A 23,216-nucleotide genomic window follows, 5' to 3' on the forward strand; every position below is an offset into this window, starting at 1 on the left:
GTGAAAAGATTAGCAGCAGTATATCACATTGGTGGAACTGTACTCCAGGATATTGATGAGGCCAGGGACTTGGGAGTGTTGGTGGATAGGGAGTTGAAGTTTAGAGAGCACATTGTAAAAGTGGCTAAATCAGCTCATCAAATCACTTGGTTGCTGAAGAATACTTTGACGAGCAGAGATAAGCAAGTTATTGTTCCTCTGTACCGAGCCTTGAGAAGACCCCATCTCGATTACTGTGCCCAGATCTGGTCACCTTGGTTTCTTCTTGATGGGGAGGAGGTTGAGAGGATCCAGAGGCGAGTGACCAAGATGATAGCAGGTCTATGGAATGAACCTTATGAAAACAGGTAGAAGATTTCTGGGTTGCAGAAATTGGTTGATAGGCAGAAAAGGGGAGATATGATTGAGACATTCAAATTGCTGAAGGGTTTCTATAGGATTAATTCAGAGGATATTTTTGAGATCAGGACTGGTGGTGGTAAGACTAGGGGACATCCATGGAAGCTGGGCAAGAGTGTGGTTAGTAAAGGTGTTAGAGCTGGGTTTTTTTACTTTTAGAGTGGTGAATGAGTGGAATAAGCTGCCAGAGTCTGTTGTGGGTGCTATGACAGTAAATGAGTTCAAGGCAAAGTATGACAGATACTGTGTTAATGTCGAATAGTTATGATGGACATGATGTTTAAGGCCTTCCTAGATGAGTCTAAGGACTCCTTGGAGTTGCCCGTAATAATAATAATCCGAGACGCAGCTTCAAAATTTAATTCTATCAGCAAAACTAAGAAGATTAAGGAACTATTTGCACATTCACGTCACTTTAGGAAAGACAAAAATATCACAGCTGGTGCATTATAATTATTGTAGTATGATATATAACTTACCATTTTTTTCACAAAATGCCATAGCATCTTCTTTAGTAGTAAAATCTACATTCATATTAGACAATGGATCTCCACTAAAAATGAAATTAGGAAATTAAATTAACAGGAATAACTTATATAAATTATTTAATAACAAAATTTTCACCAATTTTCATAGGCATTCTCAGTATGAAATGATTTGAACACAAGTGCAAACACACATGACAGAAATGCAAATGATGGTTGATGACCTTTTAATTAGCTAGGAATGTTTATAAAAAGGAGTGCTAATTTCACTGTGGAAAGTAGCAGAAGTAGCGAAGTAGCAAAATCTACATTCATATTAGACAATGGATCTCCACTAAAAATGAAATTAGGAAATTAAATTGACAGGAATAACTTATATAAATTATTTAATAACAAAATTTTCACCAATTTTCATAGGCATTCTCAGTATGAAATGATTTGAACACAAGTGCAAACACACATGACAGAAATGCAAATGATGGTTGATGACCTTTTAATTAGCTAGGAATGCTTATAAAAAGGAGTGCTAATTTCACTGTGGAAATTAGCACTCCTTGGAAAACTATCTTAAATAAGTGCATTTCAATGTTTATTTGTCTTTTGGAAACCAGGTGACCAAATCCATGTACAGCACTCATATGTGGCCTAATCAGAGTCGTATATAATGAAACCAGAATCTCCTTACTTCTGCAAGTCAGTGTCCTCTGCATCATTGCCAGAAGACAATGATGAAAAAAGTCTTCTAAATTTTAGATCTTTATCCACAATCACCCCAAGATCTCTTATTTTCTCCACCTCCAACAATATATCCCCGATGAAAGTAAATTCTACATCCCATTTTTGTTTTCCAAATTTTAAAACCTTAGATTTTGCAACACTGAACTGACATCCTCAGTCATGTGCCCATTTACTCAAGCAATTCAAGTTTTCTTGTAAGGCTCTACTCCTCAAAGTTTGCCCCAACTTTGTATCACCTGCAAAGAACTGTATATCTCCATTCAAATCTTCTCCCCAATGTCATTAAAATACAGGTCAAACAGAAAAGGCCCTAAACCGACCCCTGAGGCACAACACTAGTGACTTGCTTCATCTGTTATATTGCTCCCCCCTTTACACAACTTGTTGATACCTATCAGACAGCCAGTCTCCAATCCAATGCACTAGACTATAAATTAAAGATACCAAGAAATTATATACTTGGCTTAATCCTTTATCCAAGTGTGAGCAAACAAAGTTTGCACCTGAAAGTATCTTCAGGACTGGGGTGAGGTGGTACAACACCAGGGCACTCCTTGTAAAGGTGGAGCAAGCTACCCTTAATGCATAACATTAGACATATCCACAAGGAGATGTGTTTTGCATTATGAGAGATACTGAGATAGGAGTAACTAGTAATTAGTTTACAGAATTAACAACGCATATAAAATATATTAATTAAAGGTACCTTTAATGAATAACTTCTATATTTCAGCAACGTCACATTGCCATCTTCAGGAACATAAAGATATGGTATGTGCACTCAAGAACTAACACAAAGCAAATGAGGAAGAAAGCAAAAAACTAATATTGTTCCTAAAGTCCTAATGGTGCCCTCTTGCGGGCTAATTTGGTAGTCTTGGCAGTTGGGCTGAAGTTCTCATAATGAAAGTCTCCCAAATTTGGGGCAGTTTCATGCACCCAAATTTGTTGAGGTTAGGAACGTTTTTTAGAGCTGCTGAAGGTTCTTTGAATAATCTTTCGTATTTAAACTTGCTGCGATGAATTATTTTTGTTTTCTTCCAACGAATTTTATGGTGGGTATCTAAGGCATGGTCTGCCAGCCCAGAGCGGCTGTACTGGTGAAACCGGATGTAGTCTCGGTGTTCTGAAATCCTGATATTTGTTGTTCTGCCTGTTTGGCCAAAGTAGGACAATTTGCAGCTGCAAGGGACCTGGTATACACCAGGTAGGTCTAGGGGAAGTGGTTGGTCTTTGGTAGAGCGGATAAGGGATGCCAACTTTTTATATGGTCTGTAACAGGAAGTAAGGTCATATTTTTTGAGGATATTGGTTATTTTCTCAGAGGTGCCCTGGATGTAGAGGATGGTGATAGACTTGGTGTAATCTTTATTGTGGAGGGGGGGAGGGGGGTTGTGGTTTACAGGTTTTAGTATTTTTTGGATTTTTTTGGGATTATAGCCATTGGCTAAGAAAGTGTTGAGGATTCCCCCCCCCACCCCCCCCCCCCCCCACCCCCCCCCCCCCCCACCCCCCCCCCCCCCCACCCCCCCCCCCCCCCACCCCCCCCCCCCCCCACCCCCCCCCCCCCCCACCCCCCCCCCCCCCCACCCCCCCCCCCCCCCACCCCCCCCCCCCCCCACCCCCCCCCCCCCCCACCCCCCCCCCCCCCCACCCCCCCCCCCCCCCACCCCCCCCCCCCCCCACCCCCCCCCCCCCCCACCCCCCCCCCCCCCCACCCCCCCCCCCCCCCACCCCCCCCCCCCCCCACCCCCCCCCCCCCCCACCCCCCCCCCCCCCCACCCCCCCCCCCCCCCACCCCCCCCCCCCCCCACCCCCCCCCCCCCCCACCCCCCCCCCCCCCCACCCCCCCCCCCCCCCACCCCCCCCCCCCCCCACCCCCCCCCCCCCCCACCCCCCCCCCCCCCCACCCCCCCCCCCCCCCACCCCCCCCCCCCCCCACCCCCCCCCCCCCCCACCCCCCCCCATTCCTTGCCAAACAAAATAGCCTGAGTTCATTGTGAACTGAAATAGGGCTGTGATATCGGGAGGAAATTTAGCTTGGATTAGCTCTAAGGATTCTTTGAGTGGGACATTTGTAAATAAGGAGGAGACATCAAAACTGACCATTATGTCAGTGTGTTTGAGTGTAAGGTTTTCTATGCTGGCTTTGAAGTGGGCTGAGTTTTTTATGTATGAAGGTGTGTTGCCAGTATAGTGTGAGAGAGCTTTGGCCAAATGTTTAGCTAGTTTGTATGTGGGGGAATCAATGCCATCCACTATGGGATGTAATGGCACATTTTCCTTGTGAATTTTTGGGAGTCCATAAATACGGGAAGGAGGGGGGAGGTATGGAGTTACATGGTTTTAATTTGTTAGTGATTTCCACAGGCCAAGAAGTGACCTTCTTAAGGAGCCTGTGGAGTTTTCTAATTTGTGAGTTGGTGGGATTATACTCTATAACCAGTAAACCACAACCCTCCCCCCCCCCACTCACAACAAGGATTACTTTAAATTCATCACCATACCCTACATCCGAGGCACCTCGGAAAAAATCACAAAAATTTAAAAAAAACATAATAAGTTAACTTCTTGTTACAGATCATATAAAAAATTGGCATCCCTTATCCGCTCTACTAAAGACCAACCTCCCCCCATAGACCTACCTGGTCATCTGTAAGCTGTCCTACTTTGGCCAAACAGGTGGGACAGCAAATATCAGAATTTCAGAACACAAGGACTACATCCGTTTTCACCAATACAGCCACTCTGGTCTTGCTGACCATGCGCTGGATACCTGCCATAGAATACGGTGGAAGAAAGCCAGGATAATACACTGTAGCAAATATAGATATGAAAGGCTTTTCATGGAATCAGCTTCAGCCCTAAAAAAGGATCCAAACCTCAACAAATTTGGCTGCATGAGACTTCCTCAAATTTGGGAAACCTACATCAGAAAATCTTCAGCCCAATCGCCCAAGAATACCAACATTGCCTGCTAGAAGGCACAATCAGGACTTTAGGAGAAATAATAGCCTCCTACTTCTTCCTCACTTACTGTTTTGTTGTGCCTACGTGCACGCGTCTTGTGCTTAAGTTCTTGAAAATGGCAATGTGATGTTTCCGAAATATTGAAATATATTAAAATTTATTTTAATGTATATCCTCGTACGTTGTAATTTCCTTAAATTATATAGTGAAAAAAAAAAAAAATATATATTATAAAATATATTGGAAATATATATTAAAGTGTGATTTAATTTATATTCTAGTATATGTTGTGAATTCCTTAAGTTATTTAATAATCATGTTTAACCAACTTATAAGCCTTTCTACAAGAATTACTATCATCCATGGAGATTCCATCGCACACAAGGCGATGGAATCTCCACCTGCCAATACCGTTTCTTTTCACAGAAGGCTCTCTGAATCTATAACAGCGCAAGCTGTGCCTTGTTACGAGAACAAATTGCTGCCACGCACGTTCTCCTAGCTGATGCAAACAAAGCTATTCTGGTGCTAGAGGAAGAGCTTTCTAACACACTAAATCACGAACTTTGGTCAATTCTACATGACGTCTCGTGCACTGTGGCAAATAAAGAATTCGAGAAAATACGGAGTCGAAATATCAACAAGTTTGAAATTAAAAAAGAATTTGACTTCCGAACCAAAACTACCAACCAACACTGGAGTCAACCTTTCTTCAGTTATTTTAAAGCCTGAAGCACTCAACGCTCTTTCACGTGGCCACAACTTCATCATTGCTCCTAGGAAAATACCGGCCAAGGAATTAATGATCCAAATTGAATGCGGGATTTACCACCCTCCAAACCACATCACCAACAATATTATACTGGATGTAGCCTGTGTTCTCACAAAAGCAAGACCATCAAAAACCAACATATCCAATAGTGAATATAAGTCTCTACAGGAAATGAAGAAAAACAAAGAAATAGTAATCACCAAAGTGGATAAGGGAAACATCACCATGGTACTCAACCAAAAGGACTACACAGGTAAGCTTAATGCTTTATTATTAGATCGTGCTACCTACCTCCCTATTAAATATAATCCCACCAGCTCTCAAATTAGAACACTCCATAGACTCCTTAAGAAGGTCACTTCTTGGCCTGTGGAAGTTACCAACAAACCAAAACCTTTTAACTCTAGACCCCCCCCCCCGAATATATGGACTTCCAAAAATTCATGAACAATCTGTGCCATTACGTCTCATAGTGGATGGCATTGATTTCTCCCACATATAAATTAGCCAAACATTTAGCCAAAGTTCTCACACACTATACTGGCAACACACCATCACACATAAAAAACTCAGCTCACTTCAAAGTCAGTGTAGAAAACCTCTCACTCCAACATACTGACATAATGGTCAGCTTTGACGTCTCCTCCTTATTCACAAATGTCCCACTCAACAACAAAACCTTAGAGTTAATCCAAGCAAAATTTCCTCCCAATATCTCAGCCCTATTTCAGTTCACAATGAACTCAGGCTATTTTGTTTGGCAGGGAACATTCTACAAACAGATAGAGGGGACAGCCATGGATTCATCACTTTCCCCACCCTCGGCCAACTTTTTTATGGAGACTTTTGAAGAGAAAGTCTTAAACTCTGTCCCACAAAAACCTACCATATGGCTTCGCTACATTGATGATGTGTTCGCTATTTGGCCACATGGCTTGGATACACTCCTCTCCTTCTTAACACACTTAAACAACCAACACCCCAGAATCAAGTTCACCCTAGAAAAAGAGGAAAACAATAGCCTCCCTTTCCTAGACACACTAGTCACCTGCCAACCTGATGGAACCTTGGTTTTCTCAATTTATAGAAAACTCACCCATACAGGCAGATACATTCACCAACAATTCCCCCCCTCCCCTCAACAATATGGAGTTATTAAGGCACTTTTCAACAGGGCTAAATTAATCTGTTCAAATGACAAAGTTCTAACCACTGAACTAAATCACATCCTTAACACTTTCTCAGCCAATGGCTACCCCCCCCCCAAAAAAAATCCAAAAAATACTAAAACATGTAATCCACAACCCCCCTCCTGCCTTCACAACAAAGATTATTCTAAATCCATCACCATTCCCTACATCCAGGACACCTTGGAAAAAATTATCAAAATCCTAAAAAAATATGACTTGACCTCTTGTTACAGACCATATAGAAGATTGGCATCTCTTATTCGCTCCACAAAAGATCAACCACTTCCCCTAGACCTACCTGGTGTATACCAGGCCCCTTGCAGCTGTAAACTGTCCTACTTTGGCCAAACAGGCAGGACAGCGAATATCAGAATTTCAGAACACAAGGACTACATCTGGTTTCACCAGTACAGCCACTCTGGGCTTACAGACCATGCCACAGAATAAGGTGGAAGAAAGCCACAGTAATACACTGCAGCAAGTTCAAATTCGAAAGACTATTCATAGAATCAGCCTCAGCCCTTAGGAACATGCCGAACCTCAACAAATTTGGATGCACTAGACTGCCCCAAATTTGGGAAACATACATCAGGAGAACTTCAGTGCAACGGCAAGAATACCTAATATAGCCTGCTAGGGAGCACCATCGGGACATTAGGAAAAATGGTAGCTTCCTTGCTTCGTCCTCATTTGCTGTATGTAGTGCCTGCGTGCACATGTCTTTATCTTAAGTTCCCATGAAGATGGCAAGGTGACGTTGCCAAAATATTGGAAATATATATTAAAGTGTAATTTAATTTATATTCTAGTATACGTTGTGAATTCCTTAAGTTATTTAATAATCATATTATCATATTCCTGTACAATTCCTTGAGGATATATATCAGGAATTTGATGATGAACTAAAAGAAGCAATAAAAGGTATCAGAAAATAGAAAATCATCCAGATTAGATGGTATAAACACAGAGCTTTGGAAATATGGTAGAGAATATTTATATCAGATTGTTAAAATTAATAAATAACTGTCGAAGGAAATGTGAGATTCCATGAGACTGGTCAAAGGTGACAAAGATGATTGTGAAAATTACAGAGGAATCCAGTCTATCAAATACAGGTTACAAAATTTCCAGTAAAATCCTGAATAAAACATTTAGAAATATTGCAAAAAATCTACTCTCAGAAGAACAAAATGGTTTTAGACATGGAAGATCATGTATAGACAATATTTATATGTTAAAACAAATTATTGAAAAAAGATAAGAATTTAATTTAGAGACTCATCTGGCCTTTATACATTATGAGAAAGATTTTGATAAAATACATGGAGAAAAATTATGGAATATAATGAAAAAAAGGATATCCATTACATTTGGTACAAGCTATACAAAGTTTATATAAAGACACAAAAATACAGTTACAGTTAAGTAACAAATTAGCAGAAGAGATTGAAATTAATCAAGGTGTTAGACAGGAATGTTGCTTATCTAAAACTCTATCCTATATATATATTAATCAGATTATTAAAATGGGGAAAACAACAATAAAACAAGGTATCCAGTTAACCAGAACTGTTATCAATACAATGTTGTATGCAGATGATCAGATTACATTACAAGACAATGAAGATGACTTTCAAAAATCAGTTTATAAATTAAATAAAATAAGCCAACAATACAATTTAAAAATTTCATAAGAAAAAAACAAAAGTCACGGCATTTAAAGATGAAGATCATGTTACATCAAAAATAGTAATAGAAAATAAAATAATATAACAGATGACACAATTTAATAATTCAAATGAGACGAGAAACTTAATAAAATTTTATAAAGTAATGGCCATTCCCACTTTATTATATGGTTCAGAAACATGGACTGTTAAAAAAGAAAGATGGAAGTAAAATACAAACTGCAAAAATGAGATTTTTAAGAGCAATTAAAGGATGCACAAAATTGGACCATATAAAAACATCAGAAGAGTGTGCTAAATATGATTATTATTATTATTAGTGACACCTCCAAGGAGTCCAAAGGCTCATCGTGGGAGGACACCTACAGTACAACTCTCCATCCTCCACCACTACCCGAACCTCTACTACCAATCATCTACATCAATGCCATCTACTGCCCACCGCAACTAGTATTTTTTGTCTGTAAATTGCATGTGTTCTCAAGGGTCAATTTGTCTGTATGCAAGAGGAAAAAACCCTGCTACCTCCGGATGAGATCAGCTAACTCACCTTCAGTTGAAAAAGCCCATATAAAGATTCCTCTTGTCATGACAAGAATCAAACTTAGGCCTTTTCCAATCGAAGGGTGCAATGCACCATCATTCTTCCAATTGCGTTACGGAGGCGCTAATATTTATTTACAGTCAATTTACAATATAAATATTTACAAAGTAAATGAAAAGATCAAGTAATATAGAGAGAAATGGAAAGAGAATCATTTAGGATGGAAAGATATTGGCTACCAAAAGAAGTGGATAAATATAAACCAAATGGAAAGAGCACACCCTGAATATACAGCCGACACACACACATAGACACAGTGGTCCAAGCACAGAACTTGTGGTACACCAATGGCTGTCTTCATTTCTTAGACTCAGCACCTCCATACATCACTTTTTGATACCTCTCAGCTACTCTCCTATCCATGTCACAAGTTTGCTTTTTATATCCATATGTCTGTATAGCAACCTCTCATGTGGAATCCTGTCAAATGCCTTGAAAACTCCAAATGTATTATGGTATACCTATTTCCCTATCCATCTCTATCACACTTTTATAGGATGTGTACAGACTGTTAAGGCAAGATCAACCCTTAACAAAATTGTGCTGCTCGCCACAGAGGATCACAGTGCTACCTGCTCATCTTTGAATGCAATGAATAATAATTCATTGCATTAATTTTAGCTTTACCCCTTGTATACTGGATTTATCTTGCTCTTCTTCCAATCATTAGAATCAATGTGCTGAGTAATGCATGTGCTGAGACTCAAGTTGAACAATCAAGTTAGAGGCACTGCTAATTCTCTTGACCATTCCATCAGCATCTTTGCAGATATCCTATCCTATCCAATCCTAATGTTGTGTTGGAATCCAGCTCTTGCAATAGCTAACTCATCTAACTGTATTCTTTCATTCAGGGAGTTTAATTTAATCTGCCTAGAAACCATACTTTACTAAATTGTGCACTTAATTCAGCTATATTTAGTGCATCTGATATTTCTTCAGTTATACTGTCTTTTACTTGGTACATAACAATAAAATAGTCTTGGATTTCCCTTGGCATGTTTGGCTAACTAGTTCTGTTTTGTACTTTATATTGCTCCAAAGCCTCACGATATTGGATCCTTGACATTCTCTTTTTATGCAGTTCCTACTTAAAAGTTATTCACCCATCTAACCCCTCATGCCTTTTATTCTAACACTGGGGATGAAGTCAATATAGCTGCTTTCAGATTCTGACTGCTTTTCATGCATTCTTGATTCCTCACCATGCAGTTTCTCATGCCAAGGTAGTGCCTTAATCTGCCTTTTCAGATTATAATCACCTGCCTTATAGTTTCACATATATTAATTCTTGGTCAAAGCTCTTGTATGCATCACCTTCCAAATCAAAACTGCATGATCACTCTCACATCATATGGATACACAACAATTCTCATTTAAAGACAGAGATACTATTATCAGATCCAATATTTGTAAGTCCCTTCCATCATCTGCTGCTTAAGGTAGGTAATTATTTCTCAATAATTCTATAAATCCTCTCTCATCCTGCATACACACTCTCCTCCCGTCAGTCTACATCCCCCATGGTTGAAAGTGCTTTAATGTTGGTCTTGCTTTTATGATGATCCTGGTCTGTGCCTTGAACCTATTATCTGTATTACTAATGCTACCATTACCAATGGAAATTTACATACTGGCTTTATTTAATTCCTCTGCAATCATTAATACTGCCCCACATCTTCTATCTTATCTGTTACAGCAACTGCATGTGAATTTACATAAGCACATTTTTACTATTTCCCAATTTTTTAAGGTTTTAATATGGTTATTAAGTCTTCATTTCACTCACACACACACACACACACACACACACACACACACACACACACACACACACACACACATATATATGGTTAAAACTGATTTGATTTGTCTAACCAGAAATAACAATCTTATAAGCGACTCATCATGGGGGAACAGTCAAGCATTTACAATCCTAAAGACTTAGCTATGGTTTTCAAAAGATTTGTGTAGTTTATGGCTAATGAACTACACAGATAGCTGACACAGAACATACAACTATTATGGTGAAGAGGAGAAAGGAATCATTCTCACTACAAAATTTCAAATTTTCTAGTATAAACTACTATTTCTACTGGAAGGACAGTAATGGAAACAAAACATGCAATGTCAAAAAAAAAAAGTTTTTGTTCCAGAGGTAGATGGTGATATCAAGGTCTGTGGAATTCTCTTTATGAAGAAAGGCAATTTATGAGTTACACAAACTGGTTGACAGGTAGGGATATGATCAAAAAATATTAAAGGGGTTTCATAGGAAATATGGGGAACATTTTCAGCACATGACAAGAAAAGAGGTCACATGACAAGGTGACACCTGGAAATTATATAAGGAGTAGTTACCAAAGGCATGAGAACTAGATTTTTTGTTTGGAAAATGAATCAGTTCAAGAAAAAGTATAATAAATCTTGTATCAATAATAGTTAGTGTGAGTTTCTGGCCCCCATGCAGATGACCATATAATAATAAACTTATATGATAAATTCAAAATATAGTATATTTTTAGCAGAAAATAATTGATATATTTATTGTGAAACTAACCTTGATGCCCAACCCATAAGAGGATTTTCCCAACGCTCTCGAGTTTCAAATTCCATTTTCCATTTATGAGTATTAAAAGTTCCAGACTGCATTGCATTTTTAGCAGGCAAAAAAATCCTCACTCTTCTTGACTTTATATGTTCTTCTGGGACACCAGATAATGGAGTGATATCAATCTAATTAACCATAAATGACAATCGAGCATCAGCAGTATAAGCAAACCATTTCATGTAGTGATATTAGTCAAATTAATCATAAATAAAAATCGAGCACCATACAGGCAAACTATTTCATTATTGGTTATAAAATTTTCATAAATTTTATAAAAATGGCTCTGCATATAGCTTTATAAAATTTATCCTGATTTATAAAATAATTTCAGAAATCAATAAAATTTATAGCAATGATTTTATATAGTCATATACTCTGTACACTGATTCAAAGTTTAATGTTATCAATTTCTGTTCAGATTTCTGTCCTTGATCTCTTTCATCACAATCTTTCATTAATAAATTTCCTGAGTCATCCACTGAACATTACAGAAGACTTTTATATGAAATTTCCCTGCTTAGGAAAATGTTCCATATATTATAGTTACAAGAAATTAGATTCATCTGTTATAACAGACTTTTACATATTACAGTGATATTAACCAAAACATATCTGTTCATGTATCTTTGTTATGTGTTTATGACATGTTTCATATAATGTCATATTTTTGATATTAAGATTTTATATACAATATAAAGCATCTTGCTTTGAAATTTAAATGTATAATTTTATATATATTTAAAACTTTTGATAATCATTTTTAAGTGCATCCCATTCCCAAAAGGTTGTTAATCTGTAGAACATTTAGCACTGTGTGTTTCATGTATCAATCCCATTCTCAAGAGGTAGAATCTATACCACATTTGTGCTATGTGTATGTGTGTGGGGGGGGGGGGTTGCAGGTGAAGGTTGAGTTAGAAGAAATGTACTGACATTTTTCTCAAAGAGCTGGAGTTTATAGTTATTAAGAAACTCTTCTTGAGGAAGGGGGTCAATGGAATATAAGCTGATGAAATAAATGAGAAAGTGATGAAGCTGATTTGTGTGTTTGCAGCTGGAATGAAAATAAGATACTGGGCAGCTGCTGCTGCTCTTGTTTTAACAGACTCAACAGAAAGCAAAGAAATGATGGTTGCCAGTTCATTGGAGCAGTGACCATGGAGTACTAGTAGAATAGAGCTGAAACATTGCATCAGTGAGACAGTGGTTGAAAGAAGGATCACATCTATCAGCCAAATCACTCCTCTGGAGAGCAAGAATTTTTAGGAATATTTGGGTGCACCACTCCCAAACATGGGAATAGGATGAGTGTATTTGTACTGAGTTGGTAGTCAGATGGGTGAAAAGCAATACCTGAACAGAAAAGAATGCTTAGTTTTTTGGGGGGTTTGGAGATAAATGTCAAGCCAAGGAGTGAGATGTGATCCTGTCCAGTAATTTTGTGTATTAATGAGGGTAAGAGTAGGTAAACTGATTGCATGTTAGTAGTATTGAAGGTGACCAGGTTATCCTAAATCCCCTAGTGAAGAATGGTACTGGAGATCACTGTTTAAGGCAATGGTGAATATGATCTTGAAGCTTGGGATGTCTGAGCATTGAATGAGTAGAACAAAAAAGTGTACTATCCATAAATAAAGCTATGGATAGGATGAGTGGTGATTGAGAATAGGTCATTTATATGTATAGAAAGAAAGAAGGTGATAGCACAGAGCTCCGAGACACTCCGGCATTGGTGACAAAGCTCGAAAAAAGGGAGCCATCCACCATGGCAGGCAGTGAATAACAACCAGAGGGAAAGCTGGCTGTCCAATTACAGTGTGGCATGTAGAACAAAGAGAGCACAATTTTTTGCAGCAAAAGAAATATCATGCAGTGTGTAAATTGGACATTGAAGATAGACTGTGGGATTAACTGTAATTTAAGTTTCTGTCAAGAATAGGGGTCTGATCTAGATTTCTAAGTGATTGTGCATGTCACTGATTTTTGCATTTATGCCATAAATGTTGGCAAAATGTGAAAGTGATTTTTTTTTTTTAAATAGAGTTTGGCATGTTTTATATGTTCTGTGTCATTTTTGTTGTAATTAGCTTTTGAGAGAGGTTTATTTTAATACCATTGACACTATCAATTCTGTACATTTCATTTTGATTAGGTAATGGATGTAAAGATAAGGGTAGGCATGCAGTGAGAGGAGACAGAGGACTCTTGGATATGATGCCCATAAAGAGAGCAACTATGCTTTTCACCATACCATGGTCTCAACAAATTTCCCTTCATATACCACTGCTGGACTCCTCCCTCCAGGCATTCCTAGCAGAGTATATAGCAGCAGAATTATGCACCACCAGCTGACTGGGAAGCCTCCTGACTTATTACTGATAGGTTGGACATATGTACTATCTGTCAGCAGTTTGCAGCTTTACCCTCAAAACAGAAGTCTGGGTCTAAGTTTCTGGCATGCTCTTGAAGAATATCAATCATTGCAAGTGCTCAGTGGATATACCAGAGTTCCTTTTATGGAAACAGGCCACACTATAAGAAGGAACAGTTGACAATTAACAGGAATATGCTGTATACTGTGCATAAAATGCCCATTAGGGACTCAAAGGAGTTCATACTACTACTATTATTACTACAAAAGACTAAAGATTAGGTAATCTGCTGTAGAGATTAAAATACATGGAAGTTTTGCAGCCAACCAGGCATCTTATAAGCAGACCAGTGGTCACACACCAAACAATGAAACCCATCTACCAACTAAAGATAGTCCTGAACATCTATGCCACAGCCTGTTGGTTAGAGAGCAGAATTGCTATCCTGAGTAAACAATATTTCTGCTTTTAGTTGATAAGTGACCAACTAACTGGCCTTATATTACTAGCAGATTCATACTCTTAAGTTCAGAGACATCTATATATATATATATATATTATTATTATTATGTGACACCTCCAAGGAGTCCAAAGACTCATCAAGGGAGGATACCTACTTTACAACTCTCTGTATCCACCACTCAGTCCACCAACTACAACAAACCGCAACTACACTGTAGTGGTGGTGGTGGGCAGTAGATGACTAATGTCATCTACTGCCCACCATCACCACCACTAGTGTTTCCACACACAATCACAAACATCCATGCCCACAGCCTTTTGGCTGGAAAGTGGATATGCTAACTGCTCAGCCAACCAGGCCAGCAAAGGAGTAATTTAACAATACAAGTTTTTAATAATTTAAAATATAATAACTGTTTTACAATTACAAAATACTATTATTGTGTATATAAAAGGGTGTGTATTTGCAAAGTTCCTACATGAATGCCTGTGTAGGGCAAATGGAAGAACAGGATGTTGCACCCTTCAAATGGGAAAGACCCAATTTTGATTGTCATCACGAAAGAAATCTTTTGATCAGCTAACTCAACTGAAAATGAGTTAACTGATCTCATACAGAGGTAGCAAGGCGTCCCCTTCTGGAAGCTTGGGTTTTCCTCATGCATACAGGCAAATATCCAGAGTACACACATAATTTGAGACAAAACATAACATTAGTAAGAAGTAGATGGCATAGCGTGTGGATGATGGATAGTGGCGTTAAGTGCACATGGAGATAAACCTCTCTACCAGCCGTGGTGGATGAAATAGCGAGACCAAATCGCACTTCTTATCCATGTTATTCAATAGGTGTTACAGTATCCTATCCAGATTTTGCTGGACATCTATAGATGCCATGGCCAGTTGGGGTGTTAAGTGTAGACAAGTTGTGTGGAGTAAAATGCCCTTCCACAATGCGTCCTTGGTGATGTCAGTAGTAGAAGTAAATGATATCAAACTTCCATTACATTAATGTTTATGGGAAAATCTACTTTGCTATCATTTGTGCTTTTCATGAATGTATCCTCCGTAGGATACATTCATGATTCAGACATATATCTTTGTCAACTTACTGATAAACTGAAATCTTAGCCAAAGCAACTAAGGCTACAAGGTCAATATATTACATGTATTAATAGCATGTGTTCTCTGAATGATTTGTGAGATGAAAAATCTGACCTTCCACTTTTCCATGAACCCAGCTAACTTACCTACTGATAAAAAAAACCTTTAATAAAGATTCATTTCATCCTGTATGAGAATTGAACTATTATAAGTTCAATTCTCCTACAGAATTTGATTGAAACCTAGATATTTTCAACCAAATGGCAAATGTCACGATATCCTTACAACTTCCTTTTTTCATCAGATCATCTCCCAGGTGCTCTGATGAAGAAAGTAAGCAGTAAATAAGCATGAGATACAGATCAGCTTGAAGGGATAGAAAAAACTTTTTCGGTCTTTCTAAATATTGTGGACAACCATACATAATGTTGTGTAAAAAAGATCATGACTTAGAGCTAACAATACTCAGATGCTGCAAGCAAATAGCAAACCCAATAAGAACACATTCTCACTAAGATATTATAGCAAATGAAAATATGTTTCCTGCCCATGTTGTATTCTCTGATAATCAACACAGTCACTAAATTTAGAAGTATGCATATATCAAACAAAAACATCACAGTACCAAACTGAATCTATGGTGTGCTTTGAGATAGTGTGCATTCTTTGTAAAGGAAGACACAGTAACAAGGGAAACTTACCTGAACATGAAGAAATATTATGAAACTAACAATATAGAAGCCTGCCTTCCCAAATGAGAAATTTCCAAAGAGACAGACTGGGAGAGATAGGGTTCAATTATTATAACAGTTACCTTATGGCTAAGAATGGCTAGATTCCTTGAGGTGTCACGAGCTTGTTTCAAATCTGAACACAAGCATAAACATGTACACGTGCACAAAATTATGAAGCAACTTTTCCATCCAAAAATTTAATTTGAGTATATATATATAGATGCAAGCGTGAGAGGAAATGTGGAAGTGGATAATCACATGCAACTTAAACAGATAGTGGTGAATACTTAGAAGCTGATTATTACTTGTGTTTTTGTTTAATGGAAGAAATGCATATCTAGGGATAATTAAGAATTACTACGATAAAGTAATAATAATAAAGTAATAAGCCAAGAAGCTATTTTTCCAGCGACATAAATTAAGTTAAGGGGGATAGTAAATCCTGTATTATTTTACAGCCAGGTACGAAACTCGGAGATCGAAATCTAAGAGTTTCATGCCGAAGAACTATTGGCGAGCCCAAGTGTAAGTCATCATTTGGGTAGTACAACACTATGGCAACTCATGTGAAAGGTGGAGCAAGCTCCGTCACTATCCTTAATATTTTCTCATAATGTAAAACGACAGCTCCTAGGAGATGTATTACTGTTTTACATTATGAGGAGAGGTCACTACCCAGACCGGTTTCAACCCTTATTGAGGTCTCATCAGTGAGTAGGTAGACCTGGAATATCAAGATTTAAGTGAACCGAACTTACATATATCCCTACTAATGAATTGCCAGACCGGTGTACCCATATATTATTATTACTACGATAAAGAGCCAAGAGGCTATTTTTCCGACGACATAAATTAAGTTAAGGGGGATAGTAAATCCTGTATTATTTTACAGCCGGGTACGAAACTCGGAGATCGAAATCTAAGAGTTTCATGCCGAAGAACTATCGGCGAGTCCAAGAGTAACTCATCGCTTGGGTAGTACAACACTATGGCAACTTGTGTCAAAGGTGGAGCAAGTTCCGTCACTATCCTTAATATTTTCTCATAATGTAAAACAACAGCTCCTAGGAGATGTATTACTGTTTTACATTATGAGGAGAGGTCACTACCAAGACCAGTTTCAACCCTTATTGAGGTCTCATCAGTGAGCAGGTAGACCTGGAATATCAAGGTTTAAGTCAACCGAACTTACATATATCCCTACTAATGAATTGCCAGACCGGTGTACCCATATATTATTATTACTAAGATAAAGAGCCAAGAGGCTATTTTTCCGGTGACATAAATTAAATTAAGGGGGATTTATATTTCAATCTCCGAGTTTCGTACCCGGCTGTAATATAATACTGGATTTACTATCCCCCCCTTAACTTATAATTAAGAATTATTATTGTAACAGGACAACTCTTCTGTACATGTGGCAAAATTTAATTATTAATTCAATATTTTGCCTTGATCACAAGATGTCTTCAGAAGCATAAATGATAAGAATATACATGTGCATACACAGAAGGAAAGCAAACAGACTGAGTATTAAGTGGCACCATCCTACAATCTTTACTGGTATGGTAAGATTCTCACTGTTGGACTGACAGTCTCATAAATTTCCTCATAGTGTGAGGCAGCCATATTTTTGCAGGTTAGGACAATGCTGTAGAGAAGTGACAAAATTCTAAACAGTCTCTCTCTCTCCAATTTATATCTACATCTGTATAAAAAAAAAAGGTTTTCTCCTCACTGAATATGATATGAATAAATGCATAGTTTGTAACCCTAGAAAAGTTCTAATATAGATACCAGATGTATTTTTATATTTCTGGAGAGGTGACAAAACAAAGGATTGCATTCTTCAATTCTCACTATATATTACAGGTAATTATACATAAGTACGCTTTCCTTTAATATGGGTTTAAAATATATGCCACAACTCAGTTTTCTTTTGTTTATTTGTTCATAATGAAGGGTGAATTTATAAAAATTTTCCTTGTTCAGCCAGCTGAACCTCTAAGATTCTTTGCTGCATGTACCAATTTCTTTCATTCCAGTTCTAGATTCCCATCTCAGCTAAGTCTCTTTGGATATTATTCTCCCAATGCATCTACGGTCCACCTCTGGAGTCACTTTCCATGAGGCTTCATCTTGAATGCTTGTTTAGCCATTCTCTCCTCACCCATTCTTTCCATATGTCCAAGTCATCTCAATCTGCTTGCTCAAATCTCATCAACTACCAGTGGGGGATCAAGAACTATATGAACTCTATAGAGTTCATATAGTTCTTAATTATGTCTTCTCCATTCACCTGTGTTATCTCTTACATATTCATAGACTTTTATGATTTTATTTTCAAAGATCTGCAGTGCTTTTACATCTTGGTCTGTTATACTCCAGGTTTCTGCTCCATATAAAACAATAGGTCTAATGATTATCTTGTATATTTCTGTTTTAATGCCCTGACAGAATTTTGGAAGATAATACACTAAGTTAGCTTTGCATTTGGAAACCCCCTCTCCATTTATATATTGGATATCATGTGATATCAACTGTCACATGAGGCTACTATAAATGGGCAAACCTATCCTCTGTACATAATCAGTAAACATTTGCCAGTATTGGGGAAACGTGGCTACATAAGCCAATTTGACTGCAGGCAGATAGTTGGGGACCAGAGGGCAGATGCCAGTATTTCAGAAACAGCTGCACTTGTTGATGCTCCCATACTATTGTATCAAGGATTTACTAGGACTGGATTAACTATGAACAGACATCCAGCAGAAGGGATCACACTGGTCAGCTATGCATGGCTGATCCTAGAGGCGAGCATCAGGTGTTGCAAATGATATCTCAGCAATGACATGCAACAGTCACACAGTCCACCCATTAGTACAACAGTAGGGCAGTTTGATCCATTTCCACATGCACCATACCTTGCTTCATCTGGGGCTCCACAGCCAGAAACCAACAAGGGTGCCCATGATGATGGCTAGACAACACATAAACAATGCCTCACATGGGCCAAGGAACATCGGCAAAGGACTCTCAAAAGATGGAAGAAGATGGTCTGCAGTGCTGAGCCCCATTTCCTGCTGCACTGTGCTGATGGCAGGGTTCACATTTTGTGTAAATAACATGAAGCCCTATCCCCTGGTTGCACAGTTGGGGTTCAACAGGCCAGTGGAGTTGGTGTTATGGTCTGAGGAGTTTTTTTCCTGGTATGCCTCAGGTCCGTTGGTTATCAACCAAACACTGAATGGTGAACGCTACAGGGACCTGTTAGCTGACCATCTCCATCCATATCTGCAGGAGGTTTGCCCTGACCAGTGCCATCTTTTAACAGGACAACATACCTTGTCATTGGAATCGTACAACTACTGAATGGTTGGAGGACCATGACAACAAATTTGCCACATTGTCTTGTGCACCCCCCCCCCCCAACCTCATCTGACTGTAGGTGTCATTTCTACCTATAGGAGTTGCCAAAAGGTGGCATACCTTTTGGCAACTCCTATAGGTAGAAATGACCGTGCTATTGCTTCTGCCTGGTATCTCCACATCTTGGCCTGGCTCCCACTGAAGAGACCTCAATAAAGGTCAAAACTAGTCTGGGTAGTGGCCCTTCCCTTAATGCATAACATTATATACATATCTGCAAGGAGATGTGTTTTGCATTATGGGAGATACTGAGATAGGAGTGATGTAAGCTTGCTCCACCTTTGCAACGAGTTGCCCAGTGTTGTACCACCTTACCCCAGAAGATACTTATCCTGAAGATACTTTCAGGTGAAAACTTTGTTTGCTCACAGTTTGATAAAGGATTAAACTAAATTTATTATAGTCTAACCAAGTGAAAAATAAACTTTCAACAGTTGGTGGGTGTTCTTAATGAAAAGCTAATTTAGTGTAAATGATGTAATGAATAATAAGAACTATTGGAAGCATGTATTCTGGCTTTTATTTCTGTACTAATTTTATTATCTTGAGTAATCAATGTTCCAAGATATCTGAAGGAGATGGAACGTTAAATTTTCAGGTTATCAATGGTAAAATGGTCATTTCTCCCTTGAATGTGATTTATGCATTCATTTAAATATTCAGTTTTATCCTGATTGATTTTTAATCTTAGTTTTTCAGCAGCAGTTTTGAGTTTTGTAAATGTTGCTCTAATGTCTTCAGCATTTTCTCCAACAAGGCACATATCATCTGCATATACTAGCATTACCGTTCTGTTTAAGTTATCTTTTACAATTTCTCGAATATATTTTTCTAATGCTAAATTAAAAAGGAGGGGAAAAAGGGCATCTCATTGCTTCAATCCTGTCTTAATATCAAAAGGTTCGGATCTAATTCCATTAACTAATACCATGCTTCAATTGTTGGGGCAAATTTTGATTCAATGTATTATCATATGAGATATTTCTAGTTCATTTAATATTCCCCAAAAGCCTTCACTATGAATGCTCTCATATGCTTTTCTAAAGTCCACAAATAAAATATGGAACTGCACTTTATATATTCTTTTTTTTTCTTCTAGTATCTGTGTAAGTGTAAATATTTGGTCAACTGCTGATTTATTTCTTCAGAATCCTGCTTGATATTCACCAACATTTTCTTCAGCATAGGGTAAGATTCTTTTTAATATAATAGTAGATAAAATTTGTAGTCTGCTGACAGTAGTGATATTCCCCTATAATTTTCACATTCATTTTTGTTTCCATTTTGATATACTGGAATGATTAGCAATTCTTTCCATTCTGCAGGTATCTCTTCTTTTTCGCATATTAAATTTATTATGTATATGAGTAGTTAATTCACTACCCCCATATTTAATGAGTTCAGCTACTATTTCATCAGTACCTGGTGCCTTGTTGTCTTTGAGCTACTTTATACTTTCTTCTACTTCAGATAGTGAAGGTTTAAATATTTCTAGGTGACAAGTTGATAAGACAGGTATGACAAATATTCTGTTTGAAAGAACAGTAGGCTCATCACAATTTAAGAGTTTGCTAAAGTACTCTCTCTTTCTCTCCACTTGTTTTCTATTTCATCTCTAGTGACCAGTATTTGTCCACTTGTATTGTTGATTACTATTGTTTTCATATGTGGGCCTGTGTTTTGGTTTTATGTTTCATGGAAAAATTTCTAGGATTATTTACTGTCAAGTATTTCTGGATTTCTTCAATCTGTTCACAAAAAATGTTCTTTTATTATTTCATTGGCTTCCTGCTGCTCTCTTTTGTATCTCTGAGTAGTATGTATATCTGTTGGGTTATTAAGTCAAGGGCTTCTATCCTTTGTTCTTTTTCTTTACTGCCATTCACATTCTTTGGTGAGTCATTTTTATGCTGTATTTCACTTTGAATTCCAATTGAGTTTTCTGCTGCTACTTTTATGCTATTCTTGATATGATTCAGATGTTTTCGATATTTTCATTTTCTTCTGGTTGTATATTTTACAATTTCTGTTTTAATTCACACTCATATTTTCTTCTCTCTTCTGTTATATCTAGTTTGTCAAGTTGATTTGCAGCTGCTGAAAAATATTCACTGTTTATTTTAACCTTAAAAATGGTACCAATTAGAAAATGGTCACTATCACGCTCAGCTCCTCTGAAGCTCAAGATATTCTGAATATAATTCTTGTGTTTTACTGATTATGATATGGTCTATTTGATTGAATGTATGACCATCAGGAGATGTCCATGTTTGTTTGTGTATATTCTTTCTCATAAATATAATGCTGCTTATTATTAAATTTCTGGATATGTGGCCAAATTAATGAATCTTTCTCTATTAATATTTGTCTTTTCTTGAAAGCTTTGGTTTCCAATAATTGTTTTATATATTATCTTCTTTTCCAATTTTTGCAATGAAATCGTCTAATCAAATTATTATATTCTGTCAGGGAATTTTTTCTAGGATTAATTCCAGTTTTTCATAGAATCCATCTTTTATTGACTCTTCTGCAGGTGCATTAATAAAGGTTCTAGTAGTAAGACTTATACATTGGTTAGACATAACTGATAATTAGTTTACGGAATTAACAGCGCATATAAAGTATATTAATTAAAGGTAACTTTAATGAATAACTTCTATATTTCGGCAATGTCACATTGCCATCTTCGGGAACATAAAGATATGGTATGTGCACTCAGGAATTAACACAAAGCAAATGAGGAAGAAAGCAAGAAACTAATATTGTTCCTAAAGTCCTAATAGTGCCCTCTTGCGGGCTAATTTGGTAGTCTTGGCAGTTGGGCTGAAGTTCTCATAATGAAAGTCTCCCAAATTTGGGGCAGTTTCATGCACCCAAATTTGTTGAGGTTAGGAACGTTTTTTAGAGCTGCTGAAGATTCTTTGAATAATCTTTCGTATTTAAACTTGCTGCGATGGATTATTTTTTTTTTCTTCCAACGAATTTTATGGTGGGTATCTAAGGCATGGTCTGCCAGCCCAGAGCGGCTGTACTGGTGAAACCGGATGTAGTCTTGGTGTTCTGAAATCCTGATATTTGTTGTTCTGCCTGTTTGGCCAAAGTAGGACAATTTGCAGCTGCAAGGGACCTGGTATACACCAGGTAGGTCTAGGGGAAGTGGTTGGTCTTTGGTAGAGCAGATAAGGGATGCCAACTTTTTATATGGTCTGTAACAGGAAGTAAGGTCATATTTTTTTGAGGATATTGGTTATTTTTTCAGAGGTGCCCTGGATGTAGGGGATGGTGATAGACTTGGTGTAATCTTTATTGTGGAGGGGGGAGTTGTGGGGTTGTGGTTTACAGGTTTTAGTATTTTTTGGATTTTTTTGGGGTTATAGCCATTGGCTAAGAAAGTGTTGAGGATGTGGTTTAGTTCAATAGTCAGGGCCTTGTCATCTGAGCAGATTAATTTTGCCCTGTTATATAGTGTTTTTATCACCCCATATTGTTGTGAGGGGGGGGAGGATTGCTGGTGAATGTATCTGCCAGTGTGGGTGGGTTTTCTGTAAACAGAGAAAACCAAAGATCCATCAAGCTGGCAGGTGATTAAAGTGTCTAGGAAGGGGAGTGTGTTGTTTTCCTCTTTTTCTAAGGTGAACTGGACTCTGGGATGTTGGTT

General features: G+C 37.9%; 1 protein-coding gene across 1 annotated transcript in view; it reads right to left on the reverse strand.

Annotated features, from left to right (window-relative positions):
- Positions 1–23,216, reverse strand: part of ND-18 (NADH:ubiquinone oxidoreductase subunit 18) — a 92,917-nt gene that overhangs the window by 22,990 nt on the left and 46,711 nt on the right. Inside the window, exons 3-4 of the mRNA XM_090403685.1 lie at positions 11,407–11,582; positions 879–952 (exon numbers count right to left, since the gene is read on the reverse strand). Coding sequence (XP_090259811.1) covers positions 879–952; positions 11,407–11,582 — 250 coding nt within the window. The remainder of the gene's footprint in view (positions 1–878; positions 953–11,406; positions 11,583–23,216) is intronic.

The sequence above is a fragment of the Typopeltis vanoorti genome, chromosome 14, assembly GCF_054136105.1.
Source record: "Typopeltis vanoorti isolate ZY-2024b chromosome 14, IOZ_Tvanoo_1.0, whole genome shotgun sequence".
Lineage (NCBI taxonomy): Eukaryota > Metazoa > Arthropoda > Arachnida > Uropygi > Thelyphonidae > Typopeltis > Typopeltis vanoorti.